Source organism: Engystomops pustulosus, chromosome 7 (genome assembly GCF_040894005.1).
Source record: "Engystomops pustulosus chromosome 7, aEngPut4.maternal, whole genome shotgun sequence".
Classification (NCBI taxonomy): domain Eukaryota; kingdom Metazoa; phylum Chordata; class Amphibia; order Anura; family Leptodactylidae; genus Engystomops; species Engystomops pustulosus.
In genome coordinates, this window is record NC_092417.1 from 67,812,462 (window position 1) to 67,835,025 (window position 22,564).

At 41.0% G+C, this 22,564-nt stretch overlaps 1 protein-coding gene across 3 annotated transcripts in view; it reads left to right on the top strand.

Moving 5' to 3' along the window:
* CLMN (calmin) overlaps window positions 1-22,564 on the top strand; it is an 86,838-nt gene that overhangs the window by 25,555 nt on the left and 38,719 nt on the right. Inside the window, exon 1 of one of the 3 annotated variants that reach the window (XM_072116263.1) lies at window positions 2,549-2,705. The exons of 1 other annotated variant lie outside the window; for it this stretch is intronic. In XM_072116263.1, the coding sequence (XP_071972364.1) occupies window positions 2,606-2,705 (100 nt within the window). In that variant the 5' untranslated portion in view covers window positions 2,549-2,605. Of the gene's footprint in view, window positions 1-2,548; window positions 2,769-22,564 lie in introns of those variants that run through there. One more of the 3 variants, XM_072116262.1, reaches the window with a different exon arrangement.

Sequence of the window (22,564 nt, forward strand, 5' to 3'; positions counted from 1 at the left end):
CTGCCCATCATCATCATCATCTACCCTGCAGTCTATGACAAACACAGAAACATTCTTTCCCCTGTCAGCCATCACATATTGTAAAATACAATCCTTACTTCCTACTTTCTGGAGGCTAAGATTGTCCTTTTATGAGGACTTATATAAGTATGTGAAGGGTTAAATCCAAATACATGCAACCGCGTCATCCTTTTAGAGCAAACAACGCCTAATTTTTTGTAAAACATCCGGCTGCAGTGTGCAAACATTGGCCCCAGCAAAGGATTATGGGAGAGCAACGTAAATAGATATCAGTTATACAGAGTCCACATGTCTGATGTGTACTCATTTAAAGGGGACACGCATAACAAAGGATATAGATCTTACCTGTGTAGGATGTAATAGGAGCAGTATTATAGTAGTTATATTCTTGTACATAGGAGCCAGTATTATAGTAGTTATATTCTTGTACATAGGGGGCAGTATTATAGTAGTTACATTCTTGTATATAGGAGGCAGTATTATAGTAGTTATATTCTTGTACATAGGGGGCAGTATTATAGTAGTTATATCCTTGTACATAGGAGCCAGTATTATAGTAGTTATATTCTTGTACATAGGGGGCAGTATTATAGCAGTTATATTCTTGTACATAGGGGCAGTATTATAGTAGTTATATTCTTGTACATAGGGGGCAGTATTATAGTAGTTATATTCTTGTACATAGGGGGCAGTATTATAGTAGTTATATTCTTGTACATAGGGGGCAGTATTATAGTAGATATATTCTTGTTCATAGGGAGCAGTATTATAGTAGTTATATTCTTGTACATAGGGGGCAGTATTATAGTAGTTATATTCTTGTACATAGGAGCAGTATTATAGTAGTTATATTCTTGTACATAGGAGCCAGTATTATAGTAGTTATATTCTTGTACATAGGGGCAGTATTATAGTAGTTATATTCTTGTACATAGGGGGCAGTATTATAGTAATTACATTCTTGTACATAAGAGCAGTACTATAGTAGTTATATTCTTGTACATAAGAACAGTATTTTAGTAGCTATATTCTTGTACACCGGGGTCAGTATTATAGTAGTTATATTCTTGTACACAGGGGGCAGTATTATAGTAGTTATATTCTTGTACCTAGGGGGCAGTATTATAGTAATTACATTCTTGTACATAAGGGCAGTATTATAGTAGTTATATTCCTGTACATAGGAGCAGTACTATAGTAGTTATATTCTTGTACATAGGGGACAGTATTATAGTAGTTATATTATTGTACATAGGGTACAGTATTATAGTAGTTATATTCTTGTACATAGGGGACAGTATTATAGTAGGTATATTCTTGTAAATAGGGGGCAGTATTATAGTAGTTATATTCTTGTACATAGGGGGCAGTATTATAGTAGTTATATTCTTGTACATAGGGGCAGTATTATAGTAGTTATATTCTTATACATAGGGGCAGTATTATAGTAGTTCTATTCTTGTACATAGGGGTCAGTATTATAGTAGTTATATTCTTGTACATAGGGGCTGTATTATAGTAGTTATATTCTTGTACTTATGGGTCAGTATTACAGTAGCTATATTCTTGAACATAGGGAGCAGTATTATAGTAGGTATATTCTTGTACATGGGGGGCAGTATTTTAGTAGTTATATTCTTGTACATATGTGGCAGTATTATAGTAGTTATATTCTTGTACATAGGAGCAGTATTGTAGTAGTTATATTCTTGTACATAGGGGGCAGTATTATAGTAGTTATATTCTGGTACATAGTTGACAATATTATAGTTGTTATATTCTTGTTAATAGGGAACAGTATTATAGTAGTTATATTCTTGTACATAGGGGGCTGTATTATAGCAGTTATATTCTTGTACATAGGGGGCAGTATTATAGTAGTTATATTCTTGTACATAGGGGGCAGTATTATCATAGTTATATTCTTGTACATAGGGGGCAGTATTATCATAGTTATATTCTTCTACATAGGGGGCAGTATTATAATAGTTATATTCTTGTACATTGAGGAAGTATTATAGTAGTTATACTCTTGTGTATTTGGTACAGTATTATAGTAGTTCTTGTACATTGGGGGCAGTATAATCACAGAACAAAGCTCGTTCCTGGGTAATGGGAACATAAATGTTGGGTATCCTGAGGCATGGTGTGAAGGTCAGAGTAAATAATTGATAGTATGTAGTTTATAGTGTCTTCTCTGTATCCATGTTATAATAGGTTGTGTTGCCCTTTTATAGCCGGCTCAGCTCTGCTGTGTCCTGTGCACGCAGCTGCTTATTTTCTGTAGCAGTGTGACAGCTACTATCAGCCCGTTTGTCCCCATTGCACTAATTACTATTACATAAGAGATGAGTTCCTGTAGCATTTATAGAGCAGAGGATCCTGGGAGCTGCTCCACTTTATTAATGTGCAGTAGCAATATTGTCTCTACTCATTACCCCTGATATATAAACAGCGAGGTCGGTGCTGGCTGCACATGGTCTGTGACTGGTGTTGCACAGCTATGGTGTATCACTGGGTGTGGATGCCCTGATTAAAAGCTCCCTTCTACATGGGCAGGGTTACAGCGGGTGTACATTAATGTATGGTATTTACCTGGCTGACAACACCTTCATTCCAGGCACATTACTTGTGCACATTACATCTCTGCTGCCTGGCTATGGACCACGGGAAAGCTCGCTGGGGTAGGAAAACTCAGTCTTACTATCTGCCTGACGTTCCTGAGCACCATGGGGGTTGTAGTTCAGGTATATACAAATGTATCACTGGTGTATTATTCCTCTCTTGGATTCTACCCTGTGAATTACTGGCCTAATAGTAGAGTGTGTGTGTATCATAGGAGTTGTGGTAACATATAATAGTAGAAGTAGGGCATATCTAAATATCATAATAGTTGTAGTAACAACATACATAATACTGGGATTGTTTAAGCAGTACAGACAGTCCCTGGGTTACATAGAAGATAGGTTCTTTAGGTTAGTTCTTAAGTTGAATGTGTATGTAAGTCGGAATAGGTATATTCTGTAATTGTAACTCCAGACAGAATTTATTTTTGTCCCTGTAATTGACAATTGTATTTTCAAAACTTTGGGTTGTCATGTGGAATAATAAATAACAATAAAGCTTCATTGCAGACACCTTTGATAACTGTTACAGTTAATTATTGCAGCTTAAGGGTAAAGTTCAGTAAGCTACCAGCATCCAGAGGTCCTTCTGTAATTAGGAGTTTTCTGTAAGGTGGGTGTGCTTAAAGGACATCTACCACCAGGATGAAGGATAGTAAACCAAGCACACTGACATACTGGTATGTGCCCCCTCTGGCAGGATCCACTCTTATTTAGCTCAGTGTGCTTTGAGAGAAAAGGGCTTTAAAAGTATGCAGAAGAGGAGCTTCAGGCTATGGACCCCGTAACCCCTAAGAATCATTTGCATAATTTTACATTTAAAAAAAGCAGGGCCATAAATAGATAAAATAAGAGTGGATCCCGCCAGAGGGGAACCCAATAGCATGTAAGTGTGCTTGGCTTACAATCCTTCATCCAGGTAAGTCAGGAATTGCATGTATTGTAGTTGTATTATATGTACAGAGATGAAGTATCATGGAATCTGTAGCTAGGACACATTATAAAACTATACCTAAAATGCAAAGTCTTTTTTATACTGTTGTTAAAAACCTGGAAACCGTGTCAGGTCTTGAGACCAAGCCTTACTCCAAAAACGAGCACAGAAAATGAGCGCAGACCCTTGTGTAATACTGTGACATAAAAAATATATCCAGAAAAAGAGATGAATTGGACTCTCACCTTGGAATGAAGATAGATAAGCATTTAATTGGTCAGCAGGCAGACTCCATAGTACGATTGGCTATACTGGTCCCAGGTCTCAGGATAAACCATATAGATTAGCGGTGATCCCACAAGGTAAACATGCTCCTCAATACGGGGCTGAGACAGAACAACCAGGGCAAGTCCAACAAATACATTTATCTAATTATTGATGATAAAAACACGCTACGCGTTTCAGTCCCGTACCAGAACCTTCCTCAGGCACACATATATGTTTTTCATACTGTTATGTATCATTCCTTCCAATAATATGGTATAGGATTAATTATTGCATCTGTAGTAAAGTAGTTGTGAATATAATACAATAACTTGCATGAAAACACATTTATATAACATATTTTTCGGATTATAAGGCGCACCATCAATAAATGCCTGCTAAAACATCTAGGTTCATATGTAAGGCGCACCAGATTATAAGGCGCACCTGATTATAAATCAGATAAATGACTAGTAGGTGGCAGACCTGAGCAAAGTTCAAGGCAGCTGTTGTCTGTATGTATGGTTTTTATGTAAGGCGCACCGGACTATAAGGCGCACCTTTGATTTATGAGAAAATCAAAGGATTTTTTGTGTGCCTTATAGTCCGAAAAATATGGTAGTCCTTTTTTATTATACTGAGCTGTCTTTTTACAAGTTGTAATATAGAAGTCCCAGGCAAATGACCCCGTATAGCTTAAGGTATCGCCAGTCTTGTGATCTCTATGTGATAACTAGAGACTGTTTCATGTAGGTCACATGTGCTCTGTAGTACATACTTTCAGCTATAGTCAGCTTCTTAAGATTCCACCTTGAAGTTTAGTATTAATCTTCTGGATGGCACAGAATTGTCATAAAAACTAATGAATGAGCATCAGCGGAAAAATATTTACAAAAGTTAGAAAAGAAATCTTGCATAACCGTGCGCACATAGTCAGAGGCGACTGCCTACTTTACGCAGGAATTTCTGTTACGAAATAATACGTTATACTCGAACTTTTCTTCCAGAACTATATATACAGGCAGTCCCCGGGTTACATACAAGATAGGGTCTGTAGGTTTGTTCTTAAGTTGAGTTTGTATGTAAGTCGGAACCGTATACTTTATTATTGTAACCCTAGTCAAAAATTTTTTGGTCTCTGTGACAATTGGATTTTAAAAATGTTGGGTTGTCATAAGAACCAGGATAAACAATAAATGTTAATTACAGACACCATTGATAACTGTTAAAGCTGTTTATTGTAGCCTAGGACTAAAGTACAGTAAATTACTAAAATCCAGAGGTCCGTTTGTAACTAGGGGTCGTATGTAAGTCAGGTCTTCTTAAGTAGAGGACCGCCTTTATATTGGATTGCTCTTCCTTTTAATAGAATAGTGAATAGACTCAAATGGTAAATTAGTAAATATATAAGTGGGAGACTACGCAAGCTGCAAAATGGCACCCATAATAATTATTCATGATCTTAATAAAAGTAAAAGCTGCCTAAAATATTCCTGGGATATTAGTGAGGGAATAAACAGCCTATAAACCAGCATAAGTGGTAAATAGTCATGAATATTAATAAGAAAGCTAACAGTCAATATATTAACATGAATAGCAAATATTTCCGTATATGAAGAAGAAATCGGTAAAAATAAATTATATTTTGGAGTCTTTATAAAAGTGTTTAAAATGACATTAATAGAAAATAGTCATGAATTGATTAACCCACCCATTAACCATTATAATTAGTGCATATTGGTAAATATTTCATAGAGAACAGCACATTTATAGTTCTCAGCCTATAACATACATCATGGAAATTCTGGAGATTTGCTGCTACATATTTATTTTATGTTTAACCCTATATTAATAAATGCAATGGGGTGGTGGACCTGTGAATGATGGTGTGCTGGTGGACCTAGGCCCAACGATGTATCCTATGGATAGGTCATCAGTATCTTAAAGGGTTGGTCACTTGGCCTACCTCATGTTTTCTTTGTAATGTGTGTGTAAGTATAGGGGGACGGATATTAGGTAGTTTACCAATATACATCTATTAATAGTTCTGCTCTGCTTTTTTGATGTGTAAAGTGAAGCCTCCAGTCTTTTACCTCTTCAGCCCGAAATTCCTGACCATTAAATGGCCACAGATGATGATGTGATCTGTCAGTCCATGAACAATCTGGCAGGACGATTGTTCATGGACATGGACTGACCCTCCATCTGTGTGACATCACATGACCAGGGACAGATTTCTATCCACAGGAAGTAAGCAATGAAGCTTCCAGTTGAACGGCTGCAAGCAGGGATCTAGAAAAACATCAGGAATTGATAAAGAAAATTGTCTAATTTTTAATTACGCAAACAATATTAATAATTTGCTGCAAGTGGACAACCCATTTAAGAGAGCAGTGCATAAATGATTGGCCACAAACCTTTGAACTGAAGTAACGTTGTAAAGAAGAGTGGCACAGAATTCCTTCACTACGGACATTGTCAGAGTGATCCAGAAGATGATGGTCGCACGATATAACTGTAGAGGTGGTCCTACAAGCTCTGCATTCATGGGGTGCACTTTTTAGTAAATAATGATGAGTGTATATATCAATGGTGATGGGAGCTGTCCCATTGCTTCCCTCTAATGATATCCCTGCTAGTATCCCTGGTGAGTCACACGGCTCAGAACAAGATCACAGGAGAGAAGCTGCTCAGGGTGTGGAAATGTGGGTGTAGCCAGAATATTTAATAATGTCTAAACATAACTCGACTAAAAATACAAGTATTGCCAAACAATACCAACGAGTACAGTGCCCTCCGATTGTTCAGGGTTCAGTCCGAATATTTATTTTGTGTTATCATTCTCTATTACTCACTGTTATCAGTCTCGCTCAAGAACAGGTGAAAATAGACTATTGCTTCCTGTTATCCGTCATTACATTCTGTTGCTTCCTGTTATTAACCATTTAAGGCACGTTCAAGGCCGACTGTTGTACAGGTGAAAACAATTGCTTTCTGTTATCAGCTTTTTCAAGCTGACTATAATATTCTTAAATTCCTTACATGATCAATACTATGTCAAATTTTCTGTACTGTACTGTAAATCTACCTAAAAATGCATATGTTGGGTGATAGTCTTTTCGGAAGCTATAATGATGGCCATACTGATTGTCAACCAACTTTGCTAAATCTGATATAGGTAAGAAACATGTACCAAATGTATTTTTAAGAGCCTGAAAATTTGGAAGGGGGTTAAACCATTGCATGGCCCCACAGTGTCAGGGGGCCCTGTCTTCCGACCTGACACTAAAGAATGGAGGAAATGTACCATTTCACATTGTAAAGCATAACATGTATATAACATATATATGATGTGTACATGCTGTATATGTGTGTATCTGTGATGTGTATGTGCTACATGTGTAGATGGTGTATGGTGGGTATATACTGTATGTGTGTATATATGCTGTAAATGGCACTTTATGTGTGTGTATATGCTCTTTATGCATGCAAGTTTGTATAAATGTATTTATGACTGTATAAATGTGTGTGTATGAGTGAAGAACTGTATGTTTGTATTCTTTATGTAAATGTGTGTGGGTGTATGTATGCATATAATATGTATATTTTAAAGCAGGAAGGGAGCCCCATTCAGAAGTCTGCTATGGGCCCTGCTTCTTCTAGTTACGCCACTGGAGTGGTTTGCTGTTATGAGTGACAGGCGCTCTACAACATCTATCTCTGTTGGACATCCTGATGGTGACAGATCCTCTGCACTACTGTGGCCCCCAGCACTGTAAGTCTCGGCTTTCGAGTGGCCCGAGGGTGATACTACTGCATAGACATTTACATTCCTATTACGTACAGCTGAGATGTTTCATCTTACATTTTGTACAGCTGTATACTGTACAGTACCTACAACTCATACCGTTTTTATCTTATTTGGCCTGTGATCATGTGATCAGTCTGTCCAAATAACTCTCCTATCCCCATGACCATAGAGAGGAATTTCGGGGGAGCCATGAGATCGGAACTATAAGGGTACATTCACACAGACGTATGCTGTGGCCGGGAATAGTGCTGTGCGCTGGAGAGTACAGCGTACAGACCCCTACATAGAGAAAAGCGCGGACACGGGCGCCCAAATGGGGAAAGATAGAGCATGCTCTTTCTTTTCTCCGTGTACGGCACCGCCATTGCCTTCTATGCGGACGTATATGCAGCTGCAAATTTGCGAGCCCATATACCGGTACATCCCCCCAGACGGCCGTCTGAATGTACCCTTAACTGAAAGACACTGGGGTCCTGCCGTGGATAATATTTACAGGCTGCTGCATCTAGATAACCCCTGTTCTAGATACCATAGTGATTAGGGATCTCCATGGGTGGATTGAGAGAGATATATCACCTATTTATGAAAGAGAAATGCAGTGCTTTCCCCCAGGAATTTACTGTAGTGCAGCAGGTGAGGCCAGGGGGTTCAGACTCACTTCAAGTGGTTGTTAGGCAATTGAAAAACATGGCTGCTTTCTTCTGAAAACTGCGCCACACTTGACCATGGTTGGTGCTGATTTTGCTCTTAAGTTTAATAGAAATGTTGCAACACCACACATGCCTAGGTGCCTAGGTGTGGAGCTGTTTTTTGAAGTGAGCAGCCATGTTTTTAAAACCTAGACAACCCCTTTAAATCTCACACCGGTTTTTCTATGCCTCCTAAATGTGTTAAAGGAGTTGTACCAAGTTTTAGTAATATCCCACAAACACAGGCTGTAGGCCAGTCACATTTCACAGAATTGAGCATCATAGTTCTACATGAATCAGGGAGAATTTGCATTCCTGCATTTGGACTCCTGACACCAGCTCAGTGTTCAGTTCTGTGAAATGTGACTCTACACCTCACTGGGTCTACTAGCCCTGGGTCCATGGAGAGAATGTGAGGCACTCAGGGGAGATTTACTTCATCCAACAAGAAATGGTGTCCAAACAAAAGAAAATGGCCCACCTTTCCAAGGCAGCCATTACATGCAAGACAGGAAACATTTAAGAGTATAACAATACCAGAATAAGGGGTGGGTGACACATGTGTCTTATCTCTGCATGTATGGTTGGGTGCTCTAGAGCTGCTCCTGGCTGGACATTACACACTATGCTGTATATCCGAACAGGTGAAGGTTTCTCTGTATGTGAGACCTGTTCCTGCTGCACAATAACCCTCCCCCCCCCCCCCCCCGCACCCCTTGGGCAGGGGAAGGTATGGATGGGGTCCCGTTTTTTTTCTCTTTTCTAACATAAACACTTCTCCACTGCTCCCTTCAGCTGGCTGCCCTAGGCACTGTGTCCAAGGTGCCTATCCATAAATACAGCCGGCACAGGGCAGTGCCTGCGTACTTACTATCAGGACCGACTCCAGATTTTAGTGGGCCCCTGGGCGACAGAGCCTTAGTGGGCCCCTTTGTGTTTTCCCCTCAAGTAGCCACACTCCCCCCCTACCCAACGTAGCCACACTGCCCCCCCTCCTTCCCCTGTGGACACACTGCCCCCCCACTGCTCCCCTTGTGGAAACACTGCCCTCCCTCCTCCCCCTGTGGAAACACTGCCCTCCCTCCTCCCCCTGTGGAAACACTGCCCTCCCTCCTCCCCCTGTGGACACACTTACCCCCCTCTTTGTAGACACACTGCCACCCTCCTGTAGACACACTGCCCTCCCTCCCCCTGTGGACACACTGCCCCCCCCCTTCTCCTCCAGCTACACTGCCCCCCCTCCGGAAAAGAAAAATAACTCACCTTTCCTCGTTCCCCCGGCGCAGCACCTGCAGCCGCCTTCCTTCTCAGGCATGTGCCTGCCATACGCGCCAGCTCTTTTGATGAGTAGTTACGAGAAAAGGTGAGTTTGGATTCTGCTTCTATGCTGCACTCCCGACGAGCACAGCATAGGGGCAGAAAATTAATCAAGCCAGATGGTGATCATTTTTACCAGTGTCTTGAAGCGACACTGAAGCGACACTGGTACAATTGAGTGGGCCCCGGCACTTGCCTAGGTTGGCTGGGTGCTGGCACGGGGCCTGCATACTATAGCCTGTGCCAAGAACCTGCATAGGCTATACTGCAATTCTACGTCAGGCTGGACCTAGCATAAATCTGCCTAATGGCACAACTCCTGCCTTATATATCACAAGGCCAAAGCCAATTGAAAGATGGGGGGAGGCTTGGGGGGGGGCGGGTTTCACATGTACTGGCACATGATGATAACCCAAGCTCCCCCCCCCCCCCCACCGATATGTTAAGCTAACAGAGGCTTGTGTAGTAAACCTTCAACTGTGAGAAATGTTACAATTGTACAACCGTAAATGGAGTAACATAACAGAGTAATTGGCAAAACATGAGAATTTAGCTGTTGGTAACAGAGATTCAGAATTGGGAGGGGACACTGTACAACACCATTGTGGCTGGCATTATCACAATGAGCCACTAAAAAGTGTGTCTCAAAACAGAAAAGGATGTGTTGAACATGACTAAATGACTCCATCCAATAGTCCACATGATGTATGTGCATTACAGCCCCTGACCTTTGAATGATATTATTAGATTGTGAGCCCATTGGAGACAGGAATTGATTTGGCAAGCTCTGTGCAGTGCTGCATAATCTGTGTGCACTATATAAATAAAGGAATTATTATTATTATCCTGTGTTTACAGACACAATGGGGGGGATTTATTAATTGTTGTGCAACCTGGACAGTCAGCATCTGATATCCAACTACGGAAAGCATAGCCCGATACTTTAACCCCTTAAGGACGCAGGGGTTTTTCGCTAATTTCTTGCTCTCCACCTTCAAAAATCCATAACTTTTTCATTTTTTCCGTGTACATGTAAAAAGGTGTAAAAGTCACGTTTCGGACATTTGGGCACCATTTCCCGTCTCGGGGGTCACCGCCGGTTATAACCGTTTTTATATTTTGATAGATTGGGCATTTTGGGACGCTCCGATACCTAAGGTGTTTGTGATTTTTACTGTTTATTATATTTTATATGAGTTCTAGGGAAAGGGGGGTGGTTTTAACTTTTAATATTTTATACATTTTTTAAACTAGATTAACTTTAGATGGTCAGATCGTTCCTACCATATACAGCAATACAACTGTATCGCAGTATATGGCATTTCTGCACACTATACATTACAATGAGCCACTAGCTCATTGTAATGAATAGGCAGAAGCCATTCAGCCTCGGGTCAAACGAAGACCTGAAGCTGTCATGGCAACCGATTGGTGCCCCCTGATGACATTCGGGCGAGCGGCGATCAGAGGTGCAAGCAGGCGATATGCAACCAAGCCCATCTATGTATGAAGAGGGCTCAGCCCGTGAGCCCTGTTCATACACCCTTCATAGCTCTGTGGCTGATGAAAGTAATTAATGCGCAGACGGAACTAATCAGTCGGGCAACATAAAAATGGCGACACTGATGAGATGTTTGCCAAAATCGTACATGGGCTGCGCCTGTTTTTCTTTTGATTTCAGACCATGTTTTCCTGGTCTGTTCTGCGCAAAAATTGCGCCTAAAAACAAACTCCACATAAATGTAGCAGCTGATGTGGAAAATATAGGCCAAAAAAAAAAAAGACAAACAAGTCGGAATAATCAGAAACATCTATTCTTTCTGGCGCAAACGCATTATAAATGATTTACAACACTTTTGCGCAAAAAAAACCATGAGTTCCCCAAACTTTTTTGGCGCATATGCGATAATACATCTGCCGCAATGGGGCACATTTACTTACTAAAGCTGCATGCGGCAATTCACTAAGATCGTGTGCTAGAAATCTTGAATGTGTCGCTTCCCCACACTGGTCAGACAGGATTCACCATGTTTTTTGTGGTGCACCTTTAACAATTTGCAAGCTAAATAAGGTGCTTGGTCCGAATTGGTTGGACCGACCAGCGTCACGCCCCCTAATTTGTGTCGCATGGAGGCCAGCGCAGCTGCGACACAAAAGTGTCACGGGCAACACAATAGCAGCGCAGACACTTCTTATATACCTGTGCAAGCCGTTTAAGCCATGAAGAATGTGCACAGTCTGAATGTGCAGCGCAAAGCCCATAGTAAATGTGCAACAAAGTTCCACATTTGCTAAAAACAGAGTGCACCAACTTTTTTTGGTGCAACATTAACATAGGGAATGCGACATAATGCTGTCTGACTTTACAAGATACATTTGGCGCAAGGTCCGACTGAGCAGCAGAATGCCCCCCTTAGGTGCACACATGTGTAGCGGACACTTCTTAAATACCGGTGCAAGCAGTTTGCACTGAAAATAGCTTGCAAGGACCTTAGTAAATGTGGGCCAATTTAGTGTTATTTACACTAATGCGCCTATATCTTGTGTATTTATATTATCTTTTCATCCTTTTGGGATTGTGTTCCCCGCAGTCAGAGTCTCTGTGTGCGACGGCTGTGACTGTACCAGTAAACTATGGATAATTTTATGCAGGAATCAATATTGTATGAGATTAGCGAGCGCTGTGTGTTTTGTGATATCATTTAGAATAACAACATGAAACTTTGCAGCAGCTGTAGCTGAGGTCTAGACGGTGAGCAGATCATATAGACTGAACATCTGCCGCTCTCCCAAAATCATTACGTGAATAAAGAGGCTCATATGATCATCAAAACATAAATTGAAGCTACTGAACCCCAACTCAAAACTGTAAGGGTGCGGTCACACGTCGCAGTTAAAACTGCATCGCAATTAGTTTTGGGGTGGTTTTAGGTGATATTACTTATTTTAACAAGTGAAAGACATCAAATCAACAGGTGAATGACATTTTTGGAACAGCTTTCTCCTTCAAAATCAAGTTCACCCATTCAGCTCATGTCTTTCACCTGTGAAATTGACAAAACTGCACCTAAAACCACCTCAAAACTAATTGCGATGCAGTTTTAACTGCAACGTGTGACTGCACCCTAACAGGGGCCCTCGCCTGTCATGTGTTAATGATAATAATGCTGGACCCTATATGGCCCAGAGGCTATTTGACCCAATTAAAGGAAATCTATCTTCAACAAGTCAAGCATGATAAACCAGGGACACTTACTCATGGTTCTGGGCACCATGAATGTAGCAATCTTCTTACATTTTATCTATGGCTATCTATATTTATCTATGACCTCCTTCCTTCTAAAATCAACTTTTAAAATTATGCTATTGAACCTGAAGGGCTATGGGTGTTATACAGGAGACCCCTGTGCTCTGGCTTCACAAGCTGTTGTTACACTACAGCTGCATCTACTCCTGCACTTCCTGTTATTCTACAAGGGGGGCAAGTGCTCCTTCAGAATGTCTATTAATCTGCAGCATGGAGGGGCTCTTGTAATGTCCCCCAGATCCTTTCTGGCTCAGTGGCATAATTTTAAAAGTAAATTTTTAGAAGGAAGGAGACCATGGATAAAGCATATAAGATTACCACAGCCACAGTGCCTGGATCTATGAGTAAGTGTCCCTGGTTTATCATGATGGATTTTGAAGGTAGATATTCTTTAAGCACTATTCTACCTCTGCCCTGCTACACCCAGAGATAATCTTCAAGCAATAAATTGTAGAGAGGGGGTCACTGGAACTATTTGAATAAAACTAAGGGGCAAATTTATAAAACTACACTATATAAAAGATAGACTAGTTTTGTTGGCCATTACAACCAATTACAGATTTCATTTCTTATTCCAATTCATTTCTTATTTCATTTCTTATATTTCTTTATATTTCATTTCTTATGAAGAAATTTCATTTCTTATAAAGCGCTGTTGAAAAATGAAAGACAGATTTATAAATCTGGCCAGAACTAATCCTTAGAGAGTTTTACAGTATTTACTCCAGGCTGATGCATGAAAGCAACGTAACAAACTCAGAACATGAGAGAGATTCTTTAAATTTGGCTCACAAATGATTGTTAAAGGGATCTAAATCAATCAACCATCTTCTCCTCTTCATGTCCCATAAATCTTCTCAACAGTCAGCGCTTAATGTCATGTGACGACGGTGATGTCATCCAAGGTTTCTGGGGTCGCACTAACATTTTTCCAGAAGGGTAATAATACTCCTTGTACTATTTTTGAGGAGTATTTTTAGGAGGAGTTTGAAAATTTCAATAATACATATATAGCTGTATATAATGTTAATTATATTGTTTATACAAAAAAAATAATTATTTATTTATAATTATTACATCATGCAGTAAACAAGGGGTACACAAGCTTTTTCTTTGTCTCCTCAGTTTTCAACAAACAGACTATGTCTGACCCTGTCGCTGGTGCCCTGCCACCCTCCCCCTAGTGGCTGATGCCACCAACCACCAGCACACACTCAGTGCACACAGCACTCACTGCACACACTCATTGCGCACACTCATTGCACACAGCTCACACTCATTGCGCACACTCATTGCACACAACACATACACTATACATAGAGTGCAGTGTACCCCCGGCCGCAGCTCACACTCACCCGGCACAGCTCTCAGGTCCCGCCAGGATCACAGACATCGGGGGCTGCGCTCTCGCTCCGGGTCTCTCTGGTAGCGATTGTGCTTATGACATTTCCCTCTTTTGCAGGACGCACCAGACCGCTCAGCCTGCGCGCTACAGGAAATAATTGCCAAGCGTATCTTTACGCAATTATTTTGGGGAGTAATGCCTCATCATGTGTCTATGATGCATGTGCAACACCCTCGCCGATGCAAGGCAGAGCTGTGTTTGCAAATACGTCCCACCATGTAGCTTGCAGCCTGTGTAGGGTCTGATTAGCCTCACAGCATGTCACTACATAACACTAGATAACACAGATGAACTCTGCAGTGGTAGATCCTGCCTGGTAAGGCAGGAGTTAATTGCTTTATGTGATGTAAAATTCAGTTCAGTCAGAGAAGTGAGTCTGACAGGATTCACTCAGAAAGACTAGCCAGTCAGACCAAGCAGTGAGACAGTAGAGTGGAGTGAATTAGTCAGTGAGAGGAAAGGGGTATCATCCTACCTTCCAGGGTGATATCTGAAGCAACCCAGGACAAGCTGAAGCATCCTTCTAGGACACAGCTATCTCCCAGCCTGCCATTGCATCCAGGCTGATGATCCCTCCTGTGGCTCCCTCCGACTGCATCTCAGCACTCCACCATTTTGTTAAGGCACGTTGCTGTGGTTCTTGTCGGTTCCAATAAAGAACTGTAAGTTGTTTTTGTTCAACCTCTGCCTCTGTCTGGTCCCTGCTACTTCAGCTGCCATCATCACAGGCACCCTGTCCACCACACAGAGACTAATACTCTAGACACCAAAGGGTTGCCCCAGGGAGAACCGCTATAGCAGCCTCTCCCTCATCATTTCTTGCCAACACCACCCTGCTGGAGACCTGCCAGGCTGTAGGACAGCCCTCCGGTTCCCCCATACCAAGCACCGTGACACTAGCGTGCCTAGGCCGCAACCGCCAGCCACTCAGGTACTGTGGGCCCCGGCTGACTCCAGGCCCCGAGAAAAGGCTAGGCCCCGGTGGGGGATGTTGCACATGGTAAGGCGTTAATGCGACCTCTGCAAGGTCCTTTTACACAGCATGTCCTAGCCAATCGGGAACAAGGAGGCAGGGCAGTGCAAGTAAATTTACTATGCAGGGATCACTTTGTGTGATGGACTCACATCAGGGGATTTGCATACAAGTTTGGTCAGCCTTGTTTTGGCTTTCATTGGCACACATGGGCAGATTACGCATTTATGCAGGCTGGTAGGTGGACATTCACAGAAATGTGAATGTATGTTATAGTGACTCCCTACATCATCATTACAGATTGAAGCCTAGGACAAACCTCCTGCTGCCTGGTTCATGTTAGCTTTGATCTTCCATTTCGAGCCCTTGCCAACTGAGCTGACCTATCATGTTCAGTTCTGATGCTTAGGGTTTGGCTTGTAGATCTGGCTGATATATTAACTGAGTTTCACGCTGTGAAGATGACTTGCATATGTTACATATATATCTATAAGATGATGATGTTGGACTAGGGACATAGTTTATACCTTATTATGGGTTGTATGGCTGACCCTAGCCCCTGTTAGATAGATTTATTCTCCATTCTGACAGATGTTGCTTCCTAGAAGGTATTCAGTGCCGCTTTAATGAGCGCATCCTGTGTCTGAGAAGAGCTCAGGCTCTAATCTCTGGAATCATGCAAGCCCCATGACAGCCAGTCAGACCAAAATGAGGGTCAAGCGAGGCGCACTGTGCAAATCCAGGATTGTGTGGAATTTAAGCAGAAGGATAAAGATTAACAAAAAAAATCCTTTCGGCTGCAGCAGCGAACGCAGAGTCTGGTCATTTAATATAAAAGGATGAGGATGTTCCCCCGGAGTCACCTACACTCACTCCTACTTTCCAAACACAAGTCACATGACTTTTTCTTTAGTTTTCTGTGTGTCCAATCTGTGAAGCGCAATGTGTGAACACAGTCTGAGTAGATTTCCTGAATTGTCCTTTACCAAGTTCAAGTGGTTTTTAAGAATATCTCACTAGAATGGCTAGAGATGCCTGTGATTAGGGAAACTGCATGACTGTGCTGCAGTGTATCTGGAACATAAGTTAATGGACCACTCTTTTAAGTGAACGGTTATGTCCCTTTCTGAAACTTAACAAAATGTTATAGCTGCAGTGTCACCTTTCCAAATGTTTTACACTACACATCCCAGCACGCTTTGCACTGCTGTCATTCCAAAATCTGGAACACACATGTGACATAAAAGTCTCACAAAATTTAATCCCCATCCCCCGAGTGTTCTCATAGGTGCCAACTGCAGTAAAACCATTACAGGATCCTATTCCCACTAATTCTGTTATTTCAGGTGTAGTAAGAGGAGGAATTTTTGTAAAATAAACATTCTGCGCTGAAGATTTACAGTGGCAAAAAACTGGACACAAGAGACTCGTAAAATGGACCATGTCAATGTCCACAATGCAGGTGTAAGGATGTGAAATATTAATGGTGGTCACCAAAGGGTTCAAACATTTCCAAAACTCAGGTGTTTTATATGATTTTAAATGCTTTATTTATTTAATTTTTTGTCAGTCATTATGTATTTTTTAATTTCTTTTTGCTTTATTTAAATATTTTATGCTTTAAATCATTTTATTCTGCTTATTATCTTTTGGAACTTTTGTAAAGTCTTTTGATATTTAGTCATTGGAATTGGTTTGATCATGGAATAAGAGATGATTGCCTGCCTTCACATTGCCAGGGAGGACTTTTCCCACACCCAGAATATAAACATATAAAAAAGTGCATATAAAAATGAAACTTTGTCACTTACCGAGATGTGAGTCCAATAAGGCACATCAGACTGACATCAGAAGCTCCTGTATTGCTGCCTCTTCTCACAATGCAGTATCCCAGCTTCACTGCACATGTGCCATACCTACGACACTTGCCCAGTGAAGCCAAGGTGTAATTCTCTGGCTTCACTTGCCGGAACGAGGGAATAGGTGAGTATTAAGTTTTGGGGTTTTTAAAAATCAAACTCTGCGATTTTGGACACTAAACCACCAGTACATAATGACCTGCGGGTGGTTTAGTGTCCCAAATCTCCCTTCCATGTTCCCTTTAAGTTACACATTTCACAAACACAATTCAATATCCTAAGCCTAAGGCCCCGCACATGAATTGGCTTGGTCCTTGGAAACTTGTATCAGTCCTTACTGTGTTCTGGGATTCTATTCAGTAATATACCATAAACCAAGCCATACATTTGCGTGTCAAGAGTATTTGTAATGGTTTTGCCTCAGATACAGCCACATTTTGTTTTTCTATTTGGTCAGTCACCTCTATGTATTGTGATTTGTAGCTTTGTTTTCCCTCCCTTCATGGAGGTATCTTATCGGTTCACGCTGTGACTAACATGGAATGTGCAGGATTTTGTTTGGTTTTTCTATGCTTTCTATAATATGTAAATTTAGTAACACATTCCAGGCTTCTGATTACATAGAAATTCTAGAGATTGGAGGTCACGGTTCAGTCACGGAACAAGTAAAAAAAATCTAGTTGCGCCTCTCTCCAATGTGTGTATAAATGGCATAAAAAAATTGCACAGCCAGGAATTGCGCATTTCTTCCCACTCTCACCACCGCCATCCCAATTTTTTGAAAAGTGATAATGGGGTAGCCGGACGGGCCAGGGTGCAGGGACAATCCGCTCCCAAAATTTTCATTAACCATTAATCAGGATTGCGGCACAGGTAATAGCTGATTTCTACACCAAGCAGGACCCTTTTAGTATGTCTGGCTCGTCGTGCGCTGGTGGAGAGAATATTAAGACGATGCTGCAGCCTTAATTAATCCCCCCAATGTGTTTATTCCCATTAAGGTTTTTTTTGTGACGGATCTGTGGTCCATGGAAAAATATTTGGAGCATGTTCTTTTTTTACATAGAAATCCAGACTCCTATAGAAATCTATGGTCCCACAAAAAAACTGACATTTGTGCTGTCAGCTTTTTTGTCAGTTATTCTTAATTAATATAAATCATAATAATTTTTTTGTGAATGTGGAAAAAAACCTACTGTACAGCAGATGCCACATGGACGTGAAAAGAAACCAATGTAGATACAAAACCAATAGATGGATCTGTTTTATTTATTATGGACATGTCTGTGTGAATTACCCTTCATGCAGTGGTATTCGTAATACTCCGGCCACTTCCAGATCTGTAAATATAATTCTTCTGTTTCTACAAAGATTGTGCGGATTATGACAGAATAGATTAGTTTTATAAATGTCATTACAACTCCCGCACTCCACCTGCGTCTAGGTCACAGGTGACTACAGTAAAACTTACAATTTATTTCAAATGATAATTAGTGTAATTATTATTCTTATATTCATTATGGTGTGGAGTGCATATATCATTATAAGTTTGGCTCAGGATCATTCAGTCATGCTTTAGTAGTAGACTCCACCTAATTTTGCCAGACTTATAAACAATTGCCTCATAAGGAGGACACCAGACTATAGGAGCTTAGTACTAAGGGATATCAGCTTCATGATGTCATCACATGCAGCTGGGATATCTGGTCCGTAAGAATATAAGAATATAACTACTATAATACTTCCCCCTATGTACAAGAATAAAACTACTAGAATACTGCCCCCTATGTACAAGAATATAACTACTATAATACTGCTCCCTATGTACAGGAATATAACTACTATAATACTGCCCCCTATGTACTAGAATATAACTACTATAATACTGCCCCCTATGTACAAGAATATAACTACTATAATACTGTCCCCTATGTACAAGAATATATCTACTATAATACTGCCCCCTATGTACAGGAATATAACTGCTATAATACTGCCCCCTATGTACAAGAATATAACTACTATAATCCTGCCCCCTATGTACAAGAATATACCTACTATAATACTGCCCCCTATGTACAAGAATATATCTACTATAATACTGCCCCCTATGTACAGGAATATAACTGCTATAATACTGCCCCCTATGTACAAGAATATAACTACTATAATCCTGCCTCCTATGTACAAGAATATAACTACTATAATCCTGCCTCCTATGTACAAGAATATAACTACTATAATACTGCCTATATATACAAGAATATAACTACTATAATATTTACCCCTATGTACAAGAATATATCTACTATAATACTACCCCCCATGTACAAGAATATTTCTAATATAATATTGTTCCATGTGTAGAAGAATATTTCGACTATAGTACAATTAGTGTCCTTAGACTTACAGTGACTGTAGGAAACTTATTTGGCACATTCCCCCTTTTTGTGATCTTCCATTTCCAAAGGTAAGGAATGTGTCTAGATGGATTTTTCATGGCGTATTCTCGAATTTTTTAAAATGTGCTTTTATGGAAAATCTCTTAAGGAGGGGGCAGTGGGTTTGTACAGAGTTAATTAATGGCTCATGGTGGGCATTGACTGGTTTTAATGTAGTTCTGGATTATAATAGTTGATATTGCTGCAGCCTCGCTCTCTATATGGTCTGCCATCATAAACACCACTCCTTCCACTGAATGGTTGGCAGCTCTGGGCAATCACTCCTCATATGAGCCATTTATGAGAATCATAATAATAATGTGTGGTCTACTGAGTCCTGTGGGCACAGGCGGGCACTTAAGGTATTGTTGTCTGTGTACGTTTTTCCGACTTTATGAGATTTTCTTGCCATAAAGTTTACTGCCCTCTCCAAATGCAGGTTCCTCTGGTATGGCTCTGCCATGTACTATGCAATATGTGGGACATAAAATATAACAGTGTGATATTCCCTGCTGGCTTCTAATACTCCATCCATGAAATGCAAACACATTTGTGGGAAGTTCATGTTACTAATGTTACTGTAATATTGGAACTTGGAGGTCGTGTACAGCCTGGACTAGTCAGACTTTTCTACGCCAGGTGGGCTGTGTGGGGTGATGGGTACAGGCACAGGATCTGTCATTGGGAAAGCTGGGTGACAACCAATATGCTTGCTATTATTGACTTCCCTACACAGATTTGCTGGTAGATTCCTTAATATTAAATTTGCCTAACTAGTCAATAATATTTCTCATACTTGAGTCCATCTAGAAATATTTGCCATTTTAGAATCATGAAAATCTTGGTAATGACTGTTGTAGCTCCTTACAGCCATATTGATTAACACCCCGCTTACCTAGAAGGCGGCTTATCTTATTAATTACATTCCTGGCATCCCGCATGTTGCGTCGGATATACTAGGAGGCCCTGCCGGGAATAGAAATGTGTTGTAATCTGGAGCCCTCCCTATAGTCCGGCCCTGCCCCCCCTACCCATTTCCCCCATACAATATTATATCTTTTTGGTTGAACTGTAACAATCTTCCATGTGAGAATTAGTAGGTTAAGCCTTAGCTTGTACACAAAAACGATCCCCTTCACTGATGTGAAAATAATGACATTTTTAAGATATCAATTTGCTGTCAATGAACTGAATTTAGATAATCTGAGTGCTGAAAATGTCAAGAGATTGCATTGTAGTTTACCTTACACTATATGAAATCTAGAAAATTCTTTGATTATCCTTATCAGTTTTTTTTGTCCTATACTATTAATGAGTGGAATGTGAGCCGCGCCTGTAGGACTGCTGGACAGCCAATACGCCATGGATGGAGCTGTGCTCTTCTGTCTCTGGTGGGAGTGTATAACAGGGGTGATCTGTGTCATACACCCCACCAGATTATTAGCAAAGATGTTTGTAGATACAAATGTGGCAAATACTCAGCTGTGAGAAGTCCTACACGTTTTGAGATGTGAACCAAAAATTCCAAATCACTTGCAATGGAAAGCACCTAGACAAAACCAAGATTCATGTGCAAGGAGTTAAAAGACACAAACATAAAGTATATTAGAGAATATGAAGATGAAAATCAGATCACTGTATATATTCAGTTGCATAGCTCTCTGCTAGGCTGGTGTGACAGTTCACCAGGCGGCTGCACTTTACACAGGGTCAGTGGCGTGCCGCAGATATAGGTGATCAGTGACATCTAAACAGCGTCTTTGTGTGGAGAATGAAAGCTTCCATTGTCAGGAGTTGTCTAATGTCAACATGGGCTGGTATTGTGGGTGCAAACACTTCCTAGGCTGTAACGCTTATCACACAGGGCACTCCCAGTCCTGCCCGTCTCTGGTAGTTGGGGAGGAAGGAGTCTGGAGGAAGCTAAGCTCCATTAGGCAAAAAGTTCTATGGATCCAAAAGTACTTCTTGCTTCTTTGAGAAGCTGCTTTTTATTGGGTGTCCTTGGATAATGATAAGCGGAAAAACTGTTTAATATTATCTCAGCTCTCTCTATTTACTACTTTCTCCTAACAAGAAACCAGTGGAAGTCTCAATTTTCCTTGAGATATTATTTAACTAAAAAAATTTGGAGTGTAATTTATCATTAGACTGGATGACCGCAATAGCATGAAGTTCTGCTGCAGTCAGACTCATGAAAGTGGCTTTGGCCCTTAACAAATCTGCTTATTCTCCGTGGGTTGTGTGATAAGTCACAACATAGACCAGGGTGTGGACTGGCGTAAATATGCTCCAGAACTTCTACCTTAAAGGGAACCTGTCACCGCTGTTCCAAAAAAATGAAACTAAGACAGGTTCCCAAAGGGCCCTTTAGTCCTGAGGGCACCCATTTATCAACTAACACTGGCGATGCATAGAAAAGCAAAAAAATCACATTTTATTCTGTACCTGGTAACCAGGGAGAACTCAGCGAGTCCACGTGGGAGGATCACCGCGGCTCGAGTCCTCGCCCTCCTCTGTGCACATCAGCCAGCGCACGCCTCCTGTATGATTTTTCCTACATCGCACAGCCGAGTTCCCACGCACGCGCACTGGCTGCTCTCAGCTGTGTCACTGCTTATCAGCGAGCAGGAAGCCAGGGAGCCGCGTGACGTAGGAAAGATGGAGGCGTGCGCTGGCTGATGTGCACAGAGGAGGGCGAGGACTCGAGCCGCGGTGATCCTCCCACGTGGACTCGCTTGGTTCTCCCTGGTTACCAGGTACAGAATAAAATGTGATTTTTTGCTTTTCTATGCATCGCCAGTGTTAGTTGATAAATGGGTGCCCTTAGGACTAAAGGGCCCTATGGGAACCTGTCTTAGTTTCATTTTTTTGGAACAGTGGTGACAGGTTCCCTTTAAAGGAAATTTTGCAATCTTCTAT